The following is a 21,472-nucleotide window of genomic DNA, read 5'->3' on the forward strand; positions in this document are numbered from 1 at the left end:
TCCATTTTGCGGAGCCCAATTGCGAATAAAACATAATACTTTGTAACTATGCCAATTTTCCAGTTTATTACTGCGACAATCATTACCTCGCATCGTTTGCACCTTCTTAGACCCTTACTTCTTTCCGTTAGCCAGTTGGGCTGACTACCTTACAAGACTATAGTGGATTTACACGAGGTTTTCATCTACCATTCGTTTGCTTTCCTACGTCCTCCCTGTTTTTTGTTGTGGGTTTCATGTTCCTTTTCCCATATATGCTGGTTTTGTATTGAAGCACTGCGCGTTGGAGAGTACACATTTGCAGACGTTAATAGTGTGGCGTTGGAGAGAGAAGAATTTGGATCTATTATGTTTGTAATTTAGAGACTGCCAGATCAACAACGATTACTATAGTTCCATTATATCTGTCTCTTGCTTTCCGGATAACTGTTCATTACAATATAGTTGGAGTTATAATTTATTTCGCTCAAAGAGACTACAGCTTCGCTAGGGCAAACATAAACCAGCTTCTGCTTTTGTTCGCAACAGTAGAAAAAATACGTAAAAAGTGCCGTACAAGCCACGTGCAGACAGGCGCACACATATGAAAACTTTCTACTTTGCCTCTCTCTCGTATCTTACCGTTCAGCCCCCGGCTGGTTAGGTGGCCCCTTGCCGCTTCGTTGGGATGTTCTGAGATGCAATTTACACTAGAAAACCTTCCGAAAAATAATATCTCTCACGGTATGCACCATTTCTGCTAGGCAAAACGCCAGGTTCATCGATTGCAATTCAGTAACAGCTCCGTATTCTTCCAAATATAAATCATTTGTTTTGCGGACCGCATTTTAGAAATTTGACTTGCGTTTATCCAATGAAAGCGACCAAGCGCTCAAGGACCAGGTACCAAAGAGTTTGCTGTGGAGAGTGGACTTCAAACGCTATCAGCGACATCCGTGGGTCCGTGGGTTCACGCACTGTTTCCGCAGTAAGGCAAATGGTAGCATTAGAGGCTCGAGTAATGGTTGAAATGTTTGTGTTTATCGAGGAATTTGAAACGTTATCTAAACACATTACAGCGGAATGTTTTTGCCGATCTTAAAGTAAGTGGGTTGAAAAATTAGTAGGACATCAATAGGAACTGATAAACTCAGACTGCAAAAGTAATCATTGTGGAACATTATGTACACAAGAATGCACAACATTTACCCAAGTTTTGCGTGTTCTTTAGAGGTATTTCATGCATTTACATTGCTACTACCCAACCGCCCAACCTTTCGCAATGGGGCACCGATTATTCACAATATTTCGGGGTCTGTGGGGACCGAACTTACTTCCAAAATAATTAAGCCTACGTTAACAACTAAGTGCGACAGATATCGTCTGTAAAATAGGCCACCATGATTTGTAGGTACGCTCTCACACAAGCTTTTCGTACGCGCTCTGTCCGATTGTTGCACCGTGTTCGATTACTGTGTCGATAGTATATATGCTCTATAGAATACGCTTATGAACTACGTATTGGAATGACTCCGCCGATGGGACTAATGGGTTCAAGCGCCCATTAGAGTGTGTACAATCAAACAGGATAAAGCCGCCCAATTAATAGTTATCTCGATTGAATCAGTCTCTCATTCACAATACAGTCGCATGCCGACACACGGCACACGTCGTCCGTACACACCAAATCACCACCCGTAAAGTCTATAATATCCTCTCGGCGACGACGCGGACAAGGAATGTTTCGCAATACCTCGAATTTCTCCCGCTTCCATCGTACAGCAGATCGATGCATTGGTTCCTTAATACTAAAGAGACCAACCGGCAAAGGTGAACCAGCTTGGCCAGCTTCACACTTCCAGTCGGCATGTACCCGCAAAAGGGAGGCTCTGCTCTGTGCCAGAAGAGGGACGGAACTACGAAATGTACAATTACATTGCAAACAGAGGCAAATGAGATGAAACAAAGAACAAGCTAGTAGCAAATAACAGGACAAAAACAGGGAAACGCAAAAGGCACCGCTAAAAGGCAACTTGAACTAATTTTTCGAAATGTAACAGAACACACAATAGATAAACAGAATCTTTTTACCCCCAAAAAAACGCATGTACAACAATAATGAGACGGTCGCTCAAGACAATTAGGTAGGCGATTAGAGTCTAGATCTAGAGCATCAAACGCCTAACCAAATGGCATCATCTGGCATCGGATCGAACGATCGCTGTCCTCTACATGCGATTACCATTGACGACGTCGGCCACTGGAGCAACGTCTCTTCGAGCTCCTTCTTCGTCAGAACTGCTCTCACTAGATTCCTGCTGCTCGGCATCGCTATCCGCCCTGTTGTCGTCGTCGCCATCGTCGTCATCCGTATCTTTTGCCGATGTGGTACTCTTTTGCATGAGTATCTGTTGCTTCAGCGCATTCCGATCGCTCCGTCGACTCTTCATTACCACGGCGGACGCTAGTTCCGGGTTCGATTCAAGCGTCGACCGTTGGCTTGACGGTGCGTGACTATATTCGGAGGTGTTTTCCTCGTCGGAGATCGTCACGTTCGACGGGATCTTGCGGTGCACGATCGGTAGCGAGTGATGGTGATCGGCGCCACCACCACAACCGTTGGAAGCGGCTGCTGGTTGGCTGGGTTGACTCACGACAGCTGACCCGGACGTTGTCGTGCTGGCATGCTTGCACCGGCGGCTCCGCTTAATCGGAAGACGTCCCAAACTGAAAACGACAAAGCAGGAGAAGAGTTCGATTAACTTCAAGTTAATTGCACCTCATAAATGTGACCCGGGCTTTTGTTACTAAGACGGGGAGAGGTCATAAATAGCCACGTAATCTGCCGGTTATTTAACCACTCGCCTACAAGTAGCGGAAACATCACGAGATTCCAACGTAATGATTCGTCACATGTAGCGGCATTTGATAAGAAGGGGACTCCAGTGTGCCCGATGCGTGGTACCGAACACAACCAAGTTAGATCTCGAGCAAAACCAGCCTATCATCGAAACAACCGTTAAAACAAGCACGGGGCAGCCCCCGTTATCGTGTCATCTTATCATGACCTGATGATAATCTTATGACTCATTTTGCTCACCTTTTGCGACGAAGCGCATAGTTGAATAGCTCCTCGACGGGCTCTTCGCCCTCCTCGTCGGTCCAACTGTCCGTACACCGCTCGTCCTGATGCTCCGAAAGCCTCCGCTCGACACGCCCCGTCTCGTCGCTTCCTTTGGCAGCGCTACCCGGTGCGGCCAGTGGGCCACTGTACAGGTACGCCCCAACACCTCCGCCTCCAGCATTCAAGTTGCCTCCCGCAGCCGGATGTTTCATGAGAATTGTGGAACCTTCAACGGTTTGCTGCTGCTGCTGCTGCTTCGTCACGCCAGTTCCGGAGCCGAGCCTCTGCTGTTGGCAACGGTACACGATCACGTTGTTGTCGTTGAGCAGGTTCCCGTAGGCCATCACCGCTGCGCTCTGCAGCCGCTCCGTCATGATGTTCACCTTCCGATCGAGAGTATCGATCTTATCGTCGTCGCTACAAGCACGATCGAGCCGTTCGTTGCTGTTCATCGCGTCCATGATCGGATCCGGGCTGGAACACTCACGCTCCCCGTCGTCCTCGTACTCCTCGACGTCACCGTCCGCTTCCTCTTCCTGTAGGTTGCCGTGCTGCTGCTGCTGCTGCTGTTGCTGCAATCGCCGTCCGTAGCGATGGTGCTCGCTGGTTCCACCGCTGGTCGTCATCATGTCGCTACTGCGGCTGTTCGTCATCGTCGATATCGAGATCGAGTTGCCGTTCTCCTCGTCCTCAGGCACTTCCCCGTCGTCCTCTGACTGTGGCTTACTGCTGCACCGGTAAACACTGCTACGCTGCTCGTCCACCGGCGATCCATCGTCCCGACTTCCCGGTGCTGCTTCGCTTCTCAACCCACCCAGCGAAGCCCCATCGCGCTCGCGCTCTTGGTCCTCCTCCTCCACCTCACGTAAGCTCGTGGACATGCGTTTCGTTGCCACGTTCGGGCTCGGACTCGCATCCGTCTCGCTAATGTCCATGGCATCCGTTTGCGTTTCCATGTCGACGAGCTTGACGTGGCGCGTTTCCGGTTCGCTCTGTACCCGTCGGTCACGGCTGGGACTGGCTTTCGGTGAGTTGAACGTCCCAGAACCGACCCTTCGGTGGCGCAGCTTTTTTGTCCTTCCCGAAGCCGTCGTAGTCAGTGTTACCGGAAGCCCACCGGAGCTGGTGTTGAGGGGTTGTGAGACTGTTGCCGTCGTTGCACCGCTCGTTACGGCCGTTGCTAGTGGGGCTAACGTGCTGTAGGGGGGAGGTGGAGCCACCACCACCGACTTGGCACCCTGCGGGCCGGAAGGATTCAGCTGAGCGTAGAGGGCCGCCCGTGACGTGACCACCACCGGCCACCGGCCGGTAGGCGCCGTTGGGCTAGGTGTCGTAGACTCGCCGCACCCACCGGGTAGGGCAGCCGCCATGGAAGGAAAACTAAACGGTGTCCGTTTGCGGCCGGCTTTGTCCGATCCGCGTTTAAGAAGGGTACATTTGCGCGCTTTGTACGGTAAGTGCTTTTCACGCCTGGAAGGAAAAATATGAATGAACAACGAGGCCATATCTAACCATGGCAACCATCCCGTCTCCCGGCTCAACTTACTCAGCAATGTCACGCTCCTTCTGCTCGAGCTGAAGGTAGTAGGCGCTGAGCTGCAGGTACAGGGTGTTGGTTCGCTCCAAGCGCCGTTCGTACATCATGCGAATGTCCTGCGCGTGCTTCCATTCGTCCTTGCGCTTCTGTATCAGATCCTGTTCATACTTCTGGATGTTCATCCCATTGCTGGTCAGCTTGGTCATGTGGCTGCGAATCTCTTCGCGCCACGACTTTTGCGTCTCGTAGTACCCGGCGAGCTGCTCCTTGGCACAGGCCTGCAGCAGTTCGCGCCCGGCAATGTCCAGATGCTGGAGAATGATTTTGAACGATGGCCTGTTGCGTGGTTTCGGGCTCCAGCACTGTTTGATTAGCAGCTTGAATCCTTCCGGGCAGGAGCTCGGTATGAGCAGGTAGAGTGAGTTGTTGCCCACCCCGAAGATAATCTGCGACGAGTCGACGTTCTTGTACGGGACCTCGCCGGTCAGCAGCTCCCACAGTACAACACCGTACGACCAGATGTCCACCTTCTCGTTACACGGCTCGTTACGGATCACTTCCGGCGCCATCCAGGCGACCGTCCCGGCAAAGCTCATCTTGGTGCTGATCTCGTTCCACTCGCGCGACGTACCAAAGTCACTGATTTTGATTACGTCATTGTCGCCGATCAGGATGCTAGGTTGTTGCGGGTTGGGGATGATAAAAGCAAAACATAAATCATACGGTCCTCGGTACCCATTACGTCATCATACGGGCATTGCATAAGAGAGAGAGCAGCCAGTGAGCCAATCGGTGACGTACATGGAACGCTCTGGAAAATGGAAAGCATCCGGTTACTCCTCCGAAGGGAAGGCCGTTTGGTCACAACACGCGACCGCTTCGAGGAGCGACCCCCTGGGGCGCATGCGTTTGTTTTCGTTGCCAATAAATACAACCCGCCAAAGAGTGTGGCCCTGCATCCGTCGCTGGTGACCTTTCGTTTCGAATGGTGTCGTTTTCTTTCCCACCACGCACCGTTTCTTCGCACATCATGCGGTACCGCTTTTCCATTCCGGGTTCGCCAAAATGGTTGGGTTTTCCCAGCGCCTCTTTACCGGAGGTAAAGAGAATGCCACCGTACACATCACACATACACGCTCTGTGGGCCCATCATTTGTGACGTCATTCGCTATGCGGTTGGCTATCATATTTCGGGCCGGCTCGCCGCACTGTCGAAGGTCACTCAGATGGTTGTTGGCGGCGGTGTGGTATCGACAGTTGTTGGAAACAGAAAGTAACCACTAATCGGCCGTACAGATTCGTGGCGCAATATAAAAACCCCTTTTCCAAACTAGGTGAACGGCAATCGATGGTTGGTGGTTCGGATTAAATTATCCACCCAAAAGTTATGAGAGGTATCGAAACTTCACCACATCCAATGCTTTGCTATGTTTTGTTGCTGCCATCGGCGCCATGTTTTCTGCGGCGTAACCCTAAGCCTACTTAGACGCCAATCGATACACTTCAGAGCGTACCAGAACCTTCTTTCGCATTGCCTATGGCAACTTGTTCTGCCCGGTCTCTCCGCAATAAGAAAGCCAAGCTTCGCTAACTCTGTGACAAAATAAATCTGTCACACGGATCAATTCACAGCAGAGGGAAAGAAAAACTAACTTTCTTTCGCGGCCTACAAAAAAGCAAAAACCCCGTAAAAGGCCGTGGAAAATAAAAATTAACTAGTTTTGTACGGCTCTCTCTAACACAGACACACGCTAAGGAGTGCGTCATGCTTCAGGACAGCCGTGTTAAAATTCATTCCGGGTTTACGTTACACGTTAAGCCCGTAAAACAATCCACTTTTTTTACGTCGGCACCAGCGATCCGGCGCACACTCTGATGGAGCTGATTTTTTGTTTTGTAAAACATAAAAACAACCAGAGGCTGACAAGTGAAAGACACCCACCCGCAGCCGTGGCCGTGGACTTTCGAAAAAACTAGTTCCAAAACTGTGTCCGGGGATCTACATAAGTTACTTGTGGTTGGTTTCGGGTGGTCCAAAATGGCTTGAAAAATTTATCTTCTTTTAAACTTAGCCTATGCCCATTTTACACCCATTATTTATCTTTACAGCAGCGAAAATTGAGCGCTACGCCAATGAGATCACATTCTCTGGGGCGTGCTATCAGCGGGAATTTGTTGACAACACGAGACTAATGGCCACATCAGACCGGTTCTCCACTTCTTTTGTTTGTCAGGGGGTGATAAGCGGTTTTTCCCCTTCATGCAAAATGCAAAATAAACGCACTGCGCGTACGGGAACATGGAACTGGGACTTACTTGGGACTTTTGAGGTCACGATGGATGATCTTGTGAGAGTGCAGATACTGCATGCCGAGGGCGATCTGGTGTGACCAGGAGACGAGCTGCTGGGGCGATATGATACCGCCGTGGTCCTGTAGCTTCTTGTGTAGGGGCCCGTGCGGACAGAACTCCATGATGATGCAGAACGCTGGCGCCTGAGTGCAGACCCCTCTGTGAGCGTGTGTGGAAGAGAACAGATGCGAAAATGGTACGTCAGACCATGGCACTGAAGTCACAATCCAATCCAGGCCACCCCGCATGGGATGCAGAAGTAAACGGGGACATTAGAACTATGCCCGTTTGCAGGGCAGCGAATCCAGGTGCATATGGGACGCCGCCAAGGAGCGACACCGAGTCACGCGATTGACAGGACTATAATTCATACGCGGCGCACCTTCCCGAGGCCTCGAGGGGATTCCGGCGAAAAGGCGAACTTCCTTCCGCGATATAAATAGCTCGAAGGGTGAAAACTAATACTTGCTACCCTCTGCTCCTGGCACGTGACTGCTAATGCACGCGATGGATGCCAAACCGGCCAAACGGGGCTTCCGGGGCTTAGTCCGCTACTTACTTGAACTTGACGATATTCTCGTGATCCAGCTTTCGCAGGTGCTTGATGTCGGTTTCCTTCGCCTCGCGCACCTTCTTCACCGCGACCAGCTCGTTGCGGAGCTTGCCGCAGAAGACGGCACCTTGGGCGCCACTGCCCAGCCACACCATATCCGAGATCGTTTCGTACGGGATCTCCCAGTCCTCAGTCTGTTTGTTCTTCATCTCCATGATGTGGCTTTTGCCGATCAGCGACAGGACGGGCCGCATGCAGCCAAACAGCCCATCCATCCAGCCGCTCATCGGGGCCGGTTTGTTGGTCATGTCGACGCCAACCCCGACACCCATTCCGACGCCAACACCGGGCCCTTCACCGGTGCCGACCGGTATCTGGGGCCACCCGTTGCCACCACACATCGCCACGTGGTGGGCCGCCACGTGGTGGGCCACCATGTCCGGGCTGCTGTCCGTGTTGGGCCCATAGTCACCACCGTAGATCAGCTGCGGGTAGGGCGGTGCCGATTGCTGTTCCTTCCGCAGTCCCAGATGGTCCAGCTCCTCCTGGATTGACATCATACTGAAACGAGAGACGAGAAAAAACATTGTCAGAATGCCGTACCCTGCCGTGTACGAACGTGACCACCGGTGCGGAAGTCAGGTCAGGCGACAGACCAGGAAGCAGCAGCGTTTGTTTAGACACCAACTTTATCTTATCGCCGGCCAAGGTGTGTAGCACAAATCGTAACAAAAGTATAGTTTGGCCAGCCACACCGCGAAAGGTCACCAGCGGATTGGGAAATCCGTTGTGAAACCTTTCGTACCCGAATGTCGCACCCCGGGGTAGGTGGGCCCAGGGTGAAGGTTAGTCCGCAGGTGTCACCGTCGGGTGTTTTCAAAATTCGTCTCAGACGTCGGCTCAACTTCTTTGTTTGACCCACCGCGGGATATTTCACTGGAAAAAGGCCATAACCAGCTTATCTCAGCAATAGTACACCGTCATCGTATGAGGTGGCGTGGTCGGGTTTTCATCATGCGGTTATAAATAGTTAGCTCCGATGTGTGACCGAAACAATCACATGGCTGCTGTTGGCCACTTTCTATCGCATTTATGCATTAGCATACGGCATACGGCAAAAGCCCATCAATATAACTCTCTCTTATTGCCTGGCGGAATGGAATGTCTAAAACCGCTCATTAAGAGCTTGCCGTAAACTGAACACACTCTCCAAGTGGTGGTCCGCCGTTTGGTACCCAGTTTTGGGGCCACCCAATGAATGGCGTCTTTGCTTTTGCGTCGCCTCACGCGCTGCTTGCTTCAATATTTGCACCAAATCGACACCCCGGGCCGTTTCGCGCTCGGCTGGCTGGTGACCGCTTTATCTTATCAGCTTCAACTTCGACGTTGGCAATGATGGTGTGGCCACGCAATAATAGTGCAACATGCCGCCGCCACCACCATCATCATCATCAGCTGTGCCGCCCGTGGCGTGGCGGAGCAGGTTGCAGGTCTCCGGAGATGGAACCCCGTGTCAACGTTTCATTTCATTTATGGGCCCCTTCAGCAGATTTCCCATAGTTTCCGAAAATCTGGGTTATAGACTCGACCGTCTGGGGCGGTGCGTTTACACAAATGCCACAGAAACTTCCGCCGCGGGGTGGACAAAAAAATAAAGAGCCAGATATCGCGCAGTTCCCTAGAAGGAGGCCGAAAGAGCTACTGCCAGAGCACGCGAAAGTTAAACAGAATAGAAGGGGAAAACATCTGCATTGTGGGTGAGATAAACAACGCACGTCAAACATACACCCCGTCGAAATGTGTCGCGTGTTCCACTTCTTCGGCTCCGGAAGGTGTGTTTCCGCAGTTGAACCGTCGAACCGTCAAGAATGTACATGATCCGTGAGCCGAACGCAAGATGGCGCTCGTGCTGACCTAATCTTAATAAGGTGCGCGGGTGGATACGCGGTGTTATCGCCAATGAGGCCCGCGAGGGTTAACCACTGGTGGACACAATCAATGCGTGATTATAGCTGCCCATTACATGTCCGTAAATCGTGTATTCCTTGCTCCACCGGTCGCTCGGTATCGTGTAGAGCCGTTTATTGAGCTTAGCCTTTAAAAAAAACGATACCGGCCACCGAGACAAACGTTTGCGTTTGCGTCATCAACCCGCCTATTTCCGCCGCTTATAGGAGCGAGAATAGCCACCACACTTGAGACGCCCGGAACACACCGATGGAGTTCTTGAAGTTTTTGCCATTTCGTTGTCACACATTTAATTAGTTTTTGATAATGAAGCAACTTCATTAAGAATGAGTAGATCAGAGATCGTGAAAGAATCATTAAAACTGGGGTGGGGGGCGCACAGCGGGAATGAAACAAGTTTCGGGTCGACGTTTCTATCTGCACACAACAATCAAGCGAACATAGGGGCCCATCAAAGGAGCCACTGCTACGTTTATGGCTGGCAGAGACGAAAGAATCTCACGTAGGTTGCTATCTGGCGACGATCGCGCCTGCCATTGGGACCACCGCCGCTTGGCTACGGTCGCGGCACGCATACAGTGTAACAGACAGTGCGGCAAATAAGGTCCGAGATCGAAGGTTTCACTTCCTTTAAGTTCCAGAAAACGCGTTCCTTTTAGTGATATTTTCATTTAACAGGAACAAGCTACAAGCGGCTAAATCCTTACGTTTTTGACTGATTAATTGAAGCGCCTGTCTCAAAACTCGCAAATAATACTCCTCGTTGACAGTCTTACCTTAAATATCGGGTATCCGAACTTTCGTGTCGCACTCTTCGTACAAACGTGATCCTCGCCCCGGTGCTCAACATAAAGAGAGGGCAGCGCCCCCGCGGGACATCGCCACGGATTTGAACGTTTGCTAGATTAACGACTGCCCTGCGGATCGTTGACATCGGATTTTCGTATTATTTGTATTCCACGCCATTTTGCTCGCACGATAGACACGGGCGCGAGAGCCGCGCTCTGTCCATCATGCTCCCGCCCCCCCGCGCCAATCATCATCATCATGCTAATCGTTCTTTGTTTGAAGCGCACGCAAGAAAAAGGAAACTGTACGCGCTGCGCAGTACACGCCGCAGCCAGGTCTCGGTCATTGCCAACAACTCGGCACCAACCCGGTCCGGTGGAGCTCTGGTTCTGATTCTCAGGTTCTCAGGCGTCGATCGTACCGACGAACCAAAACAGCTACCAACGCACAATGTTGGGGGGTTTTGTTAGACTTCGATTGCGAAAACGCGAGCTTCAACCGAAAGGCCAACGTTCCGAAAACGAAACCCAAAAGTGCCGTTAGTTTCACAAAATGTGTGAAACACTATCCGCAGCCGAGCTTGGCAGTTTGCGACGTCGCGCGCACCTTAATTTCGGGTCGCGGACAAACCTAGAAAAACCTCGTTCCGCTCCGGTTTTCTCCGGTCTACGAAAAAGGCTCTGCTCGATGCACTTGACCTCGGTAGCGCTTTGCTGATTGTGTGGCCCACGGATTGTGCTGTGCCACGTTGTGACACGTGCGGTCACAGCCCGGAAAATGAGACGCATTTTCAAGCCCTGTTTTCTCCCTGTGTCTCTTGTGTGGAACTCCGAGTCCAATCGGGTGACAAAAGCCGTGCCAGTGCTCAACATGTTTTGAAATGGGCCCCCCTCTAGGTCAGTTACTGAGCATGATAATGAAGCAAACGCTTTTAGCGCATACTCTAACCATAAAAGGCGAGCTTGGGAGGTGGAAAAAAGGATGACGCAAAGATTCTCGCGTTGTGACACCAGACAAGGTTCCGCGCCCGAAACCACGCAACCCACTGTCAAGACCCCGCGGGGAATCGATGCGCGAAGGTGTTGTTCGCTTAATCCGATTAAGGGCGTTACACGGACGGCTTAGCGCATCGGAGGGACTGGCCTCCGGTAGGAAAGAAAGTACTGGGCCCCTGTAGCTGTCGTGTGATAACGTTCTCCGGCGGTGGCGTAGCGTTCCTTATCAGTCGGAAGCACACATCCGCCAGCCAGCCAGTCAGCCGTCGACACAACCTCAAATCGCCCCGACACTGAAGATGAACTTTGAGTGACGTTTGATCTACTTCTTTCACCGACACAACAATCGGAATGCCGCACAGCAGCCCCATGTCTGCCATTTTGTCGAAAGATCGTTGATCGCTCCAAGGCAACCGACCCCCCAAACGCTCGCTGGCTGGCGTGTTGTATTAGAACTAAAATTGTGTCCACACAGCGGAACCGAAAGAATAGAAGAGAATAACAAAAATCGTGTAGCCTATTGGACAATTACCCTTTTGCAAAAAAAAGGGTGACAAGGGCAAACGGGCAAATAGAGCTATGCTCAAAACGTGAACACGATTGAGCGGAGAGTAGAGGATTTAATAGTAGGAAAGTGCAAATGACGCCTGGCTGACCGGCTGAGCCAGGCGCGTAATTTAAAGCGGCGACAGCGACGGACTGACTTAATACCAAACGATCAGCGGAAGTCGCTTATCGATTCATTTGCATTCTGTAGGCCAATTGCACGATCGCGCTAGAAGTGTTGTGGATGCTGTCGCCGTGTATCTTGCCGTCGATCCCCCTTCGCAGTGGATTGCACCGGAAATCGGACTAAAGCTTCTAACCATCCACACAGCAAACCTAGGCATTCACGGGGTGTGCGCATTTAGTAACATACTCCAGGCCACGGCGCACGTGGGAATCGGCACGACCGACGTCTCACAACCCACGACTTGGCGCTGATCGTGGGGCGACTGCCGACAACTTTACGGACGTGACTTACGGCTCCACGACGGACCATTTTACCTTCTCGCGCCATGTTTCCGGCTGCAGGCATTTGTTTTCCCCTTTGGCGGATCGAATTGCATATACGCTTATTAGTGGACGCCGGGCGAGAGCACGGAGACGGATACGAACCCCTTTTTCACGATGACATTCTCCAGAGCTGGCTTATCGGGGGGATCCCCACCGTTGCGATCGAAGAACGAGCCGCGAAACACCATCGCGCCGGGGTCGCCGTTGTTGTTTTTCGGTGGCTGTTGATCGATCAAGTTGGACGTTTTACGACCCGTTCCGGCCGTGTCTGTCTGTCTGGCTGTCTGTCTGGGAAGGGCGAGACCGTCTCGCTTCACGCAAATGCGCGATATCTCGCGCAAGTGGGCCGCACACGATTTGGCTGCGGTGCGGTGATATTTATGATTATCTATATTAATTTGATAAGCGATAAGCACTCGGTGCACAAATCTTCCGTTTTCTCAGAACACTCCGAATTGTTCTCCGAATCGCGATAACGGGCGATTAGCCCCTGGCCCATCAATCACTATTGTGTTGCAACGCGCAGTTTGACCACCTCGTGAGCCTTTCTTTCTCGAAAAATCCCACTTTTCTATCAAACTGATTTTTTTACATTCTGTTTACGCTTCGCAGCTTCCAAAGAGGCGTTCGCACTCACACCAGCAGGCGGCGCCTACTACACAGGCTTCTCGTTTCTCTACTCAAGGCTTTCGGCACACACCAGCAAAGGTCACCACCGCGCGTCAGCATAGAGCCAAAAGCAGCCTGCCCAAAGTAGGCCACGCAAAACAACACACGGATCTATCGCGCTCGCTGTCAATCATCAGGATGGGAGCTCTTTTCTCTCGCTCTCGCGCAGGACACTTTGGAGGTATTTAGAATCACATTTGCAAAAGGCTCGGAAGCTTACAACTCCCCGGTGTATGCCGATGCGGAACACACGTCAGATGGCGGATCACCGAGATGTGCAGGTGTTCCGATCGTCCGATCACTGTTTGGCACACACAACCCCACACAGAAACACACAGCACAAACAACCATGCGTCGTGTCTGAAACCGACCGGGAAGGCCTTGAGAAAACCCACTCGTCAAGGGCAATTGGCGATACACACAGCACGGACACAACCGCAGCGCGGCGGACAACAAAGGCTGTCGGTGAAAGTCGGCATTAAGTGGAAAAAAAAACACAGGCGCACTGGCGACAATACAAAACTTGGGAACGCGCGATCGATCGGACACAGAATCTCTGACGTTAGTGCGTCGGCGAACGACTCCTCTGCGGAACTGACTCCCGCGAGCTACTAAGCGCTGAGCACAAACCCCTTGCTCCGCGAAACGAGCTCTGAGAGCGAACCGCGAGTGAGAGTCGCGAGCAAAACTGACAGCACGATAGAGAGACTGGCGCCGAAGGCTTAAGTCGTGCTGTCAGAGAGCCCACAGCTTTTGTAGGTTTTTTTCCCCAACAGAGAGAACATTCGCGATTCGCGGATCCGCATGTCCGACTGTCCGACCCATCATAGTAGGCATTTCGATAGTAAATGAGTTGGGTTCTAGTAATGCTAATTCTTACCTTTTCCTGAGATGGTGGTCCGGTTGATCGGTGGCAAGGTTCTGCAGTGAGGTGCTCCGCTTCTGGTAGTCCTCGAGATGCGCTTGGCTCGAGGTAGCTCTAGTTTCACCCGTATCCATCGTTGTCTGTTGTCTCGTTTGATTCGCTTCGATAATCACTCACTTTGTTTACTACTTTTACGACCCCAGGCCAGCAGTGCGTATTACGGCCCTACGTATGATGGCACACATTTTCCTTCACCAAGCTCTCCTTCTTACTGTACACTTTTTCCGCTATCCTTTCGAGCGATCGATGGCGGGAGCACGTGCACCCTTGCCCGTTCAGCGGCACATTGAGAACTCGCAAACGTTTTGGCGAAACATTAAAGCACCCCGATCTCGGATCTGTGGTTCACAGCAGTCAATTTCTAGGCGATCCTCTCACGTTGCCACATTTTACGCGCAAAGGGTCACGCGCACGTCCAGGTCACGGGATCGAACGGGAACGCGTGCGAACGGTTTGTCTTTTGTTTCGAAGCCCGTTCCCTTCGGCCGATTCAATGCTAATCAGGTACTCCCTGTTGGAAAGAAAATAGGGGTGTTAGTGTTCGGTTTAAATAATAAAACCCAGTTCACATTAAACTAATAATAAAAATTGGGGAATAAAGAATCGTACACTGGAGCGCTCGACTTTCGAGTGACAAACAAATTTTACGCCACTCGTCGGAGTGAAGGTAATTATTCCCGAACCCAAGCGTTGACGGTTTTATGCGCCCCTCGTGCGCGCCATGTCTTACGCAACACAGGACCAGACACTTCCGGCAACAGGGGGGACGTCGCGAAACTTTGCGCATAAACTAACTTCTCCCTCCGGGCGCGAAGACGAGAAAACAGCCAAAAGAATCGTTCCGTTCCGGTGCCAAACGAATCTTGTGGAGATCCAAAAAATAAAAACTAGCAAAAAAGTCTAGCTCTCCGTCAACTGCTTCTGGCTGGGTGCCAGTGCGTTCCGGAACTAACGCTGCAGAACGCCTTCTGCAGACTGTTAAAAAATGCACAATTTATTCCATCAATTCCGGCTCCATTCCGTTCCGTGAGCGGAGAGAATTTGCAAATGTTATGAAATCTTTGGAATATAATGCAAGATTTGTCCAAGTTCCTACTGGAGCCTATTTAGAAGTGCGGCGGTCACCCATAAATAATATTTTCCATTTCTTCCACCCCAAACCGACAACGCTGTTTAGATCGCCACACGCTTTCCATTTTGCAAACTGTACCCTGCACACATTATCTTTTGAAATTAATTAACCGCACCATTTTGGTCATTATCCCTTTACCGACTGATCGCGCGCGCGTACAGAGAGAACTCATACATAAAACAATTGCACTTCAATTGCAGATAATGATCACACGCAACCGCAGCTGGGTTCACCAAATTAAACCGGCGGGGGTACCGTGAAACAAAAAGCAGAAAAAAAACATAACCGTAACCATAGAAGGACGGCTGCACGGCCGGGCCAGCCGGTGGTCAGCGTGTCTTGACGGAGTTAATCCACACGACAGACACGACACACCTGGAGAGAGGGGGTGCCTGCACACTCTTGCGTCGTCGGTCGGACCCTTGGTAAATACATTTTCGATTTCTTCGTCCATCAACCCCCCTGAAGAGCGTAGAACGGGGTGCGAAGTGCATATCGCGCAGCAAAAGCGACGAACCCTTGCCGCAGGATTGGGCTTAACGCGTCGGACCACCCGGACCCACAGATGGCCGCAGCGTGGTGGTGGTGGCGGCGCCGTTCGGATCATAGCGCACGTGTGCGCGAGCTTCGCCCCGTGGTGCCCCGAAAACAACAAGAAGACAAACACGCAACAGCGATACACTCACGGAACTTTTTGCCTTTTTATGCGATTGTAAAAATGAAATATTATGCAGCGACACGAGAACTTCCTTTTTGGGGATTTTTTCTTTGCACTTTCGAAGGGTCATTATTCGTGCAAATCTAGAAAGTAACGCTGTCAAGTTGATACTTTTTGTTGAAATTTACGAGCTAACGTACATGACAGTGACAGTTGGAACCATTACAATCAAGTACTCCTAGGAGCAACAAATATTGTTAATGTTCAGCGCACGGTATTGAAGTGCAGGATCGCTGTGCGAAGTGATAATTGGAAGCTACTCAAAATACTTCACCGATCAGTGCCCCTAAACTCACGAAGCAAGGATGTTGGGGAAATGTTACAACATTGAAACTCGGTCCGCGGTCCGCGGCCGCTCGCTATCGGTTGGTGGAACAATTATACGTTTCGGTGTGCCATTGCGTCACACACAATAGCCCGCCGCCGCCGGGCGACTGGTTTGTCCGTTTTGCGAAATTCGATCACTATCGAGGACGGGGTCTGTCCGCACAAGGGGCAAAACACACGCAGCAGCATAAACGCTGTGTCTCTGTGACGCACGCAGAGTGAAGTCGTCGCCGCCACGAAGGCTACCTAGGGCAGTACTCGGTCGGCGGATTCCATTTCAGCCGTTCGCGAGATAGTGGCCGGATAGTTTCTTGCCATCGTCGCGCCAAAGACGCAACTCGAAAAAATCAATAAAATCCATCAAACGAGTTACACACGGCACGGCCGTTGCTGGCATTTCTTTTATTGCGATTGCAACGGGGCCACGGACCGCCGGAGAATACGGCGGATTGTGCGATAGTCTTTCGAATGTCTTTCATTCACAAGGCGAACGGAAAATTCAATTATACCGTTGATTTACAAAAATATTTAAGATATTTCCATTACGGGGACGCCGATGAATGTGAGGTCAGGCCGATATCCTTGGGCACCACAAGAGACACTCAACCGCACTGCGTTCCATAGCAACCGCGGATGGGCAATATTGTTTTTATTGTATCTTATGCGTGGTGAAAAAGTTAATCCTAGCAACCCAGGCTTAAGCTTACCTTTCAAGTACTCAGCGCGGAACAGTTGTTTAGATTTGCCGAAAACCTTTAGCTAATTTTCCGTAGTATTTTCACTCGCAGCACGCTTGCAGGGAAAAACTAAACACCAGAGAGCACCGCTCGGTGTGGGGAAAACCCACCGTGTACAGACGCACTGTGCCGCAACAAACACCGAGGCACTGCCGACCGACCGACGGAACGGTAATAAATATTTTCCGACGGTGCACTTCGCGGCCACGCTCGATACACTAACACCAGCGCAGCACGGTCCGCGGCTACGGGGACACAATGGCAACGGCGGCGGTGGTGGGTCCCCTCGCGTCGGGCGTACAATTACCGACACGTGCGTGCGGGCTTTAATCCCGTTTGACTGGCACACAGACACACACCTGCACGCCCGTTAATGTCCACAAAAGCATTCCGTTCGCGCTTTTCTCGCGCGGCAACCACAAACACACAGCACCGTGTTGTGTTTTTGTTGTTTTGTTGTTTCTGTTGCCGTTTGCCGAGTAGCTTTGTTTCGCTCACCTCACGTGCCTCTCTCTCGTTGGTGGCGCACGCGCAGCCTCGCGCACATTACACGCTCTCCTCTTCGCCGTTCGCTGCTCGCATGCTACGCGCTCAAAATGGCTGCCAAAAAGCCTCCAAAACTCGTCCACAAACTCTGCGAAAACGGTGGTGGCAGGGACATCCGCCGGTTCGGTTACTTTCGCACTGTGGCCACCTTTACGACACGCATTCACTTTTCATTTCGAGCTGCACAGGGGCCGATGCAGCGGGCCTATCTTTGCTCTCCACGGTGCACTTGGATCGGAGCGACGCACTGCCACCTCTTTTTCTATGGGGTTGCTCCGATGTCACAGGTTTTACGTGTGCCCAATTCCCACATTTCCAGCACACGCGTTTCTTTGCTTTCTTCGCACAATTGTTGCGGAAAAGTTCACTAAATCCGCCCGCGTTCGACCGTCCGACGGGCGACTTCGGTGGAAACTGAAACGAAACAATCGGCAATTCCGAACGCACGGTTCCGAACACGCCATTCCGAAGCAGCATCATCTATATCGCGCTCTCTCCTTCCTACGTACGCTCTCGCGAGCAAATAGCATAAAAGTGGCCGCGAATCTCGATACAGACACACGTCGAAACGAAGGGTACAGAAAGTGGCGGGGTGGCGACCGAAGCACCGAAGCACCTTCGCAACGGCCCCGGTGCAGCGCACTAACACTAAGGCCAACGGCCGAGACGAATCCCTGGGAGGCAAGGCGAGATAACCACTGTCCACCTAAGAGCACCAGTGTCCGAACGAGTGAAAGAGAGCGAGGAAAACGGAACCTGGCTCCGACTCGGGTATCCTTTTGCGGCTTTCCGTTCGTATGCGGCAAGAACATTCGAATCCTTCAAGCAGGTGGCACAATGTTTTGTAATAAGGGCGAACGCATGGAAGCGCATTAGAAATGGCACTTGGCACACCATACAAGCTTCAAGTTGCAGTTTGCCAAGAAAAAAGGGGCACAAACCGGCCCCTGTTCGCTCCCTGCCCAGCCTAATTATCTTCTTTACTTTTGGTTCCCTTCTTGCTCGCTCCCGAAAGGTGTCGTAAGAGTTTGGCAAACGCAGAAGGGATCTAAATGCCCCTTGCCGAAAACACGTTATCGGCACATTACTTGAAACGGCCAGGACGAACCGGACTAGGACGGCAGCAGGTACATTTCTTGGTCGATCGTAGAAGGAAAGGAAAAAAGGGGTTCTCTCGAGGAAGGAAGAAGTCAGGGTTCGCTGTGTGTCCTACTTGCGCTCGCTAGGGGATGGCGAAAAGCACCCCGACCGGCGGACCCGTAAAGATGCCTTCGTGACAACGGGAATGTGTTTATGTTCCTTCCGTCCATTATCATCGGGGTCCTGCCGTAGAAAGTTGCTACACCACCTCGGGAACGCACTTGTGTTCTTTGCGCATTCTTTTGCGGTGAGTTGTCGGCCACAATCGAAGTCGACATGTACAGAAAATGTTCAGGAGATGTTAGTTAAATCATTATAATGTTACATCCTTTTCAATTGCATGGTTCCAGTGCTTTCTTTCTTACGAAGCGTGTTTGGAAGATAAACAAAACCAACGGCAGATCAGAGGCGAGCCGGTTTAAAGGTTCTAAAAGTACAAAAACACAACACTAACCCACAGTGCCGTCTTATGACTCATGATTTTTGGGCAAACGATCAAAACACGTACCAGAGCACGAGTTCGTCGTCTTCTGCCGCGATCAAGTCTTCCGATTGCTAAAAGCAAACAACACAAACGATAGCACAGTGAAATCTTCTCCGTGGTTTTTTTTCCCCCTGGTTGCTACGACAACCGACATTTCAAAGGAGTAGCGTTTCAACTTTTCTCCTGCCTTAAATCGGCCCGCACCGCGCACACTGCTTGGCCTCCGAGTTCTTTAGCCCATAACACTTTGCCCCGGTTCCGTGTGAGTTTGTGATCAGGTTTTCTGTTTTTCTACGATCCTTCGTTCCTTGAATTATTGACTCGGGCGCTCGGGTGGTGCGTTTCTTGGACCGTCACCATCAAACGATCGTTGAATATGTAATGAAGGAACAAAAAAAACGACGCGTCCCTGTCTCCCCTCTGTTGATAATTGACCCGCAGCGTGAAGAATCGGAAAGGGATGGCGCAGAAATGTGTCTTAAGCATCTCGAAGGATGAGTCATCCTGGGGGCCCTGAGAAGTCAAAGCAAGAAGCCCTCGGGGCGTGCGTTTTGGTGTTGTTTTCTTTCCTGCGCTACCACTTCGGCCACAGGATCACGTGTGATAAAAAGCAAAGGAAAGCGCGGGGCGGACCCCGATTCGGTGCAGCATCGGAGAACCGTAATTACGCGCTGTCGGCAAACAGCGGCGGTGGTGGAACCTGTTTCGGAAACGGGCCCCCCCGCTGAACTGGACCGCGATCGCTTCACGGGTGCACTGCTTTCCACCGCCACCGCGATCGACTTTCCGAAACCTGTTTGGGCGGAAATGGGTATTAAAGCATCGATCGTTCTTGGCGATCGCCGCAGATAGCAGAATCCCATGGGGGCTTGTGGGGTGTTCAACGAACAAAGCCGTGACGGGTACGTGAAGGCCCACCAAGAAAAGATGTCTTTCGAACGCGGGGTCCAGAGACGATTTCCAAGAAACTTGACTTTTGGTCTATAAATCATTTTTCGGATCAAACGCATTGCACGATCGCTTATCCCGGTGGGGGTCGTTGCACTTTCTTTCACGACGGTTATCAACTTGAGCCGCAGTAAAGCCCCACACATAGAAAGAACCTGCAGTGGTGGTGTTTGTTTTTGTGTTTTTGTTGTATTTTTTTGTCGTTTCTTTTGTTTTGGTTTGTTTTTTCTCTTTTTTTGTTCAGTTTCACACACCATAATAGCCGTACACACAGCACAGTGCGCGTATGTTTTCTCTTCTTTTGTTCCGTTCCGTTCTCGTCCCTATGTTCAAACCACTCTGTCCCCCGGGGAGGGGCGCAGCACACAGGTGTGTAGGTTATAACCTTGTTTCGGCTTATTTTTACAACAATTTTCCTTATTCGATCTCGCCCCGCGCGACTATATCATCCGTTTTAATATTATTACCATGCATCCTTTTTGCTTCGCCCAGTCACTTCGGCCCACGGAGGCCGCCCATGCAGATCGCGTGCGTTATCAAACCACTATCAATGCACACGCCGCCCGCGTAACCAATGTGTGTGTGTGTTTCTGTCCCGTCCCGCCCCGTCCCTGGTTGTCCCTGCATTTTAACACGGTTTGGTCAAGTCAAGTACCCATCTATATCATGTGGTAAATGGTAGAGCTATGCTGCCGCTTTTTTGATTTTTGAGATATCAATTCGTTTGTTTGTCGCCATCCGCCCGTTTGTTTCATTTTTTTTTTTTTGCAGGCGGCAACACACATTTGGTTTCAGCATTCGGTTGTAATTTTGTTTTTACTTTCTTTTTGCTTCGCTGCAGTCTCTTTCTACTCTCTGCCAAACTCGGTTTAACTCTGGTTCCTAACTGTTGCATCACCCTGCGCCGCCCGCTGCTGTGTGTTAATCGTTCTATCTCGAGGAGAGTCCTATCTGTGTCCGCAGTCCGCGCAACAGTAACTATATCACCATTTTATTGAAAAACAGAAAACACATTGCGACATTTGTAACCGCTTCGCGCTTTCGCTGTTCGCCATCTCTCGCGCCACAGCGTTTGGACTTGGATAACTCTCCCGGGGCGGAGTGTGGTCCTGTGGTCCGTCATCGTCGTCGTCCCTACGCGGTACAGAATTTGTTCAAGGCTACACACATTCTTTCAACGACCGATTTCACTACTTTCAAACCGTTCCAACAGTACGTTCCATTCATTCCCTAGGAAAAGGAGAGCAGAGCCAGGAGCAGCGCGCTGCCGTTCGCTGCGCATCGGGCAACCACCGTAATTCACAGCATTTGCGTAGCATTAGCACAAGACAGTGTCCAGTCTCGCCCTTTCGTTTGGTCGCTGTATTCCACCATTCCTTTGCCTTTGGCGCCCTCGTCACCGCTCCTTTCGTGTCTCTCTCCCGCTCTTATTTGTATCCTTTCCGATTTATCATTTTATCATTAGAGTTGTGTATATATTTTAATGTATATAT

General features: G+C 51.1%; 1 protein-coding gene across 1 annotated transcript; it reads right to left on the reverse strand.

Annotated features, from left to right (window-relative positions):
* Positions 1-78: 78 nt before the first annotated feature.
* Positions 79-14,021, reverse strand: LOC131206690 (mitogen-activated protein kinase kinase kinase 10). The gene is made up of 6 exons (XM_058199358.1): positions 13,903-14,021; positions 7,552-8,106; positions 6,957-7,151; positions 4,650-5,315; positions 3,080-4,573; positions 79-2,706 (listed from the first exon to the last, which is right to left on the reverse strand). The coding sequence occupies exons 1-6, from the start codon at positions 14,019-14,021 to the stop codon at positions 2,208-2,210; spliced, it is 3,528 nt and encodes a 1,175-aa protein (XP_058055341.1). The 3' UTR covers positions 79-2,207.
* Between the last annotated feature and the right edge of the window lie 7,451 nt (positions 14,022-21,472).

This window comes from Anopheles bellator, chromosome 1, assembly GCF_943735745.2.
Source record: "Anopheles bellator chromosome 1, idAnoBellAS_SP24_06.2, whole genome shotgun sequence".
Taxonomy (NCBI): Eukaryota; Metazoa; Arthropoda; class Insecta; order Diptera; family Culicidae; genus Anopheles; species Anopheles bellator.

What these genes read in the sequence shown, in the direction of transcription:
- LOC131206690 (XM_058199358.1), bottom strand. Translation starts at nt 14,021, where the DNA reads ATGGATACGGGTGAAACTAGAGCTACCTCGAGCCAAGCGCATCTCGAG. An exon ending in AAGGAGCGTGACATTGCTGA is followed by an intron (nt 4,574 to 4,649) that starts GTAAGTTGAGCC and finishes TTTTCCTTCCAG; the next exon opens with GCGTGAAAAGCACTTACCGT. An exon ending in TATGCGCTTCGTCGCAAAAG is followed by an intron (nt 2,707 to 3,079) that starts GTGAGCAAAATG and finishes TGTCGTTTTCAG; the next exon opens with TTTGGGACGTCTTCCGATTA.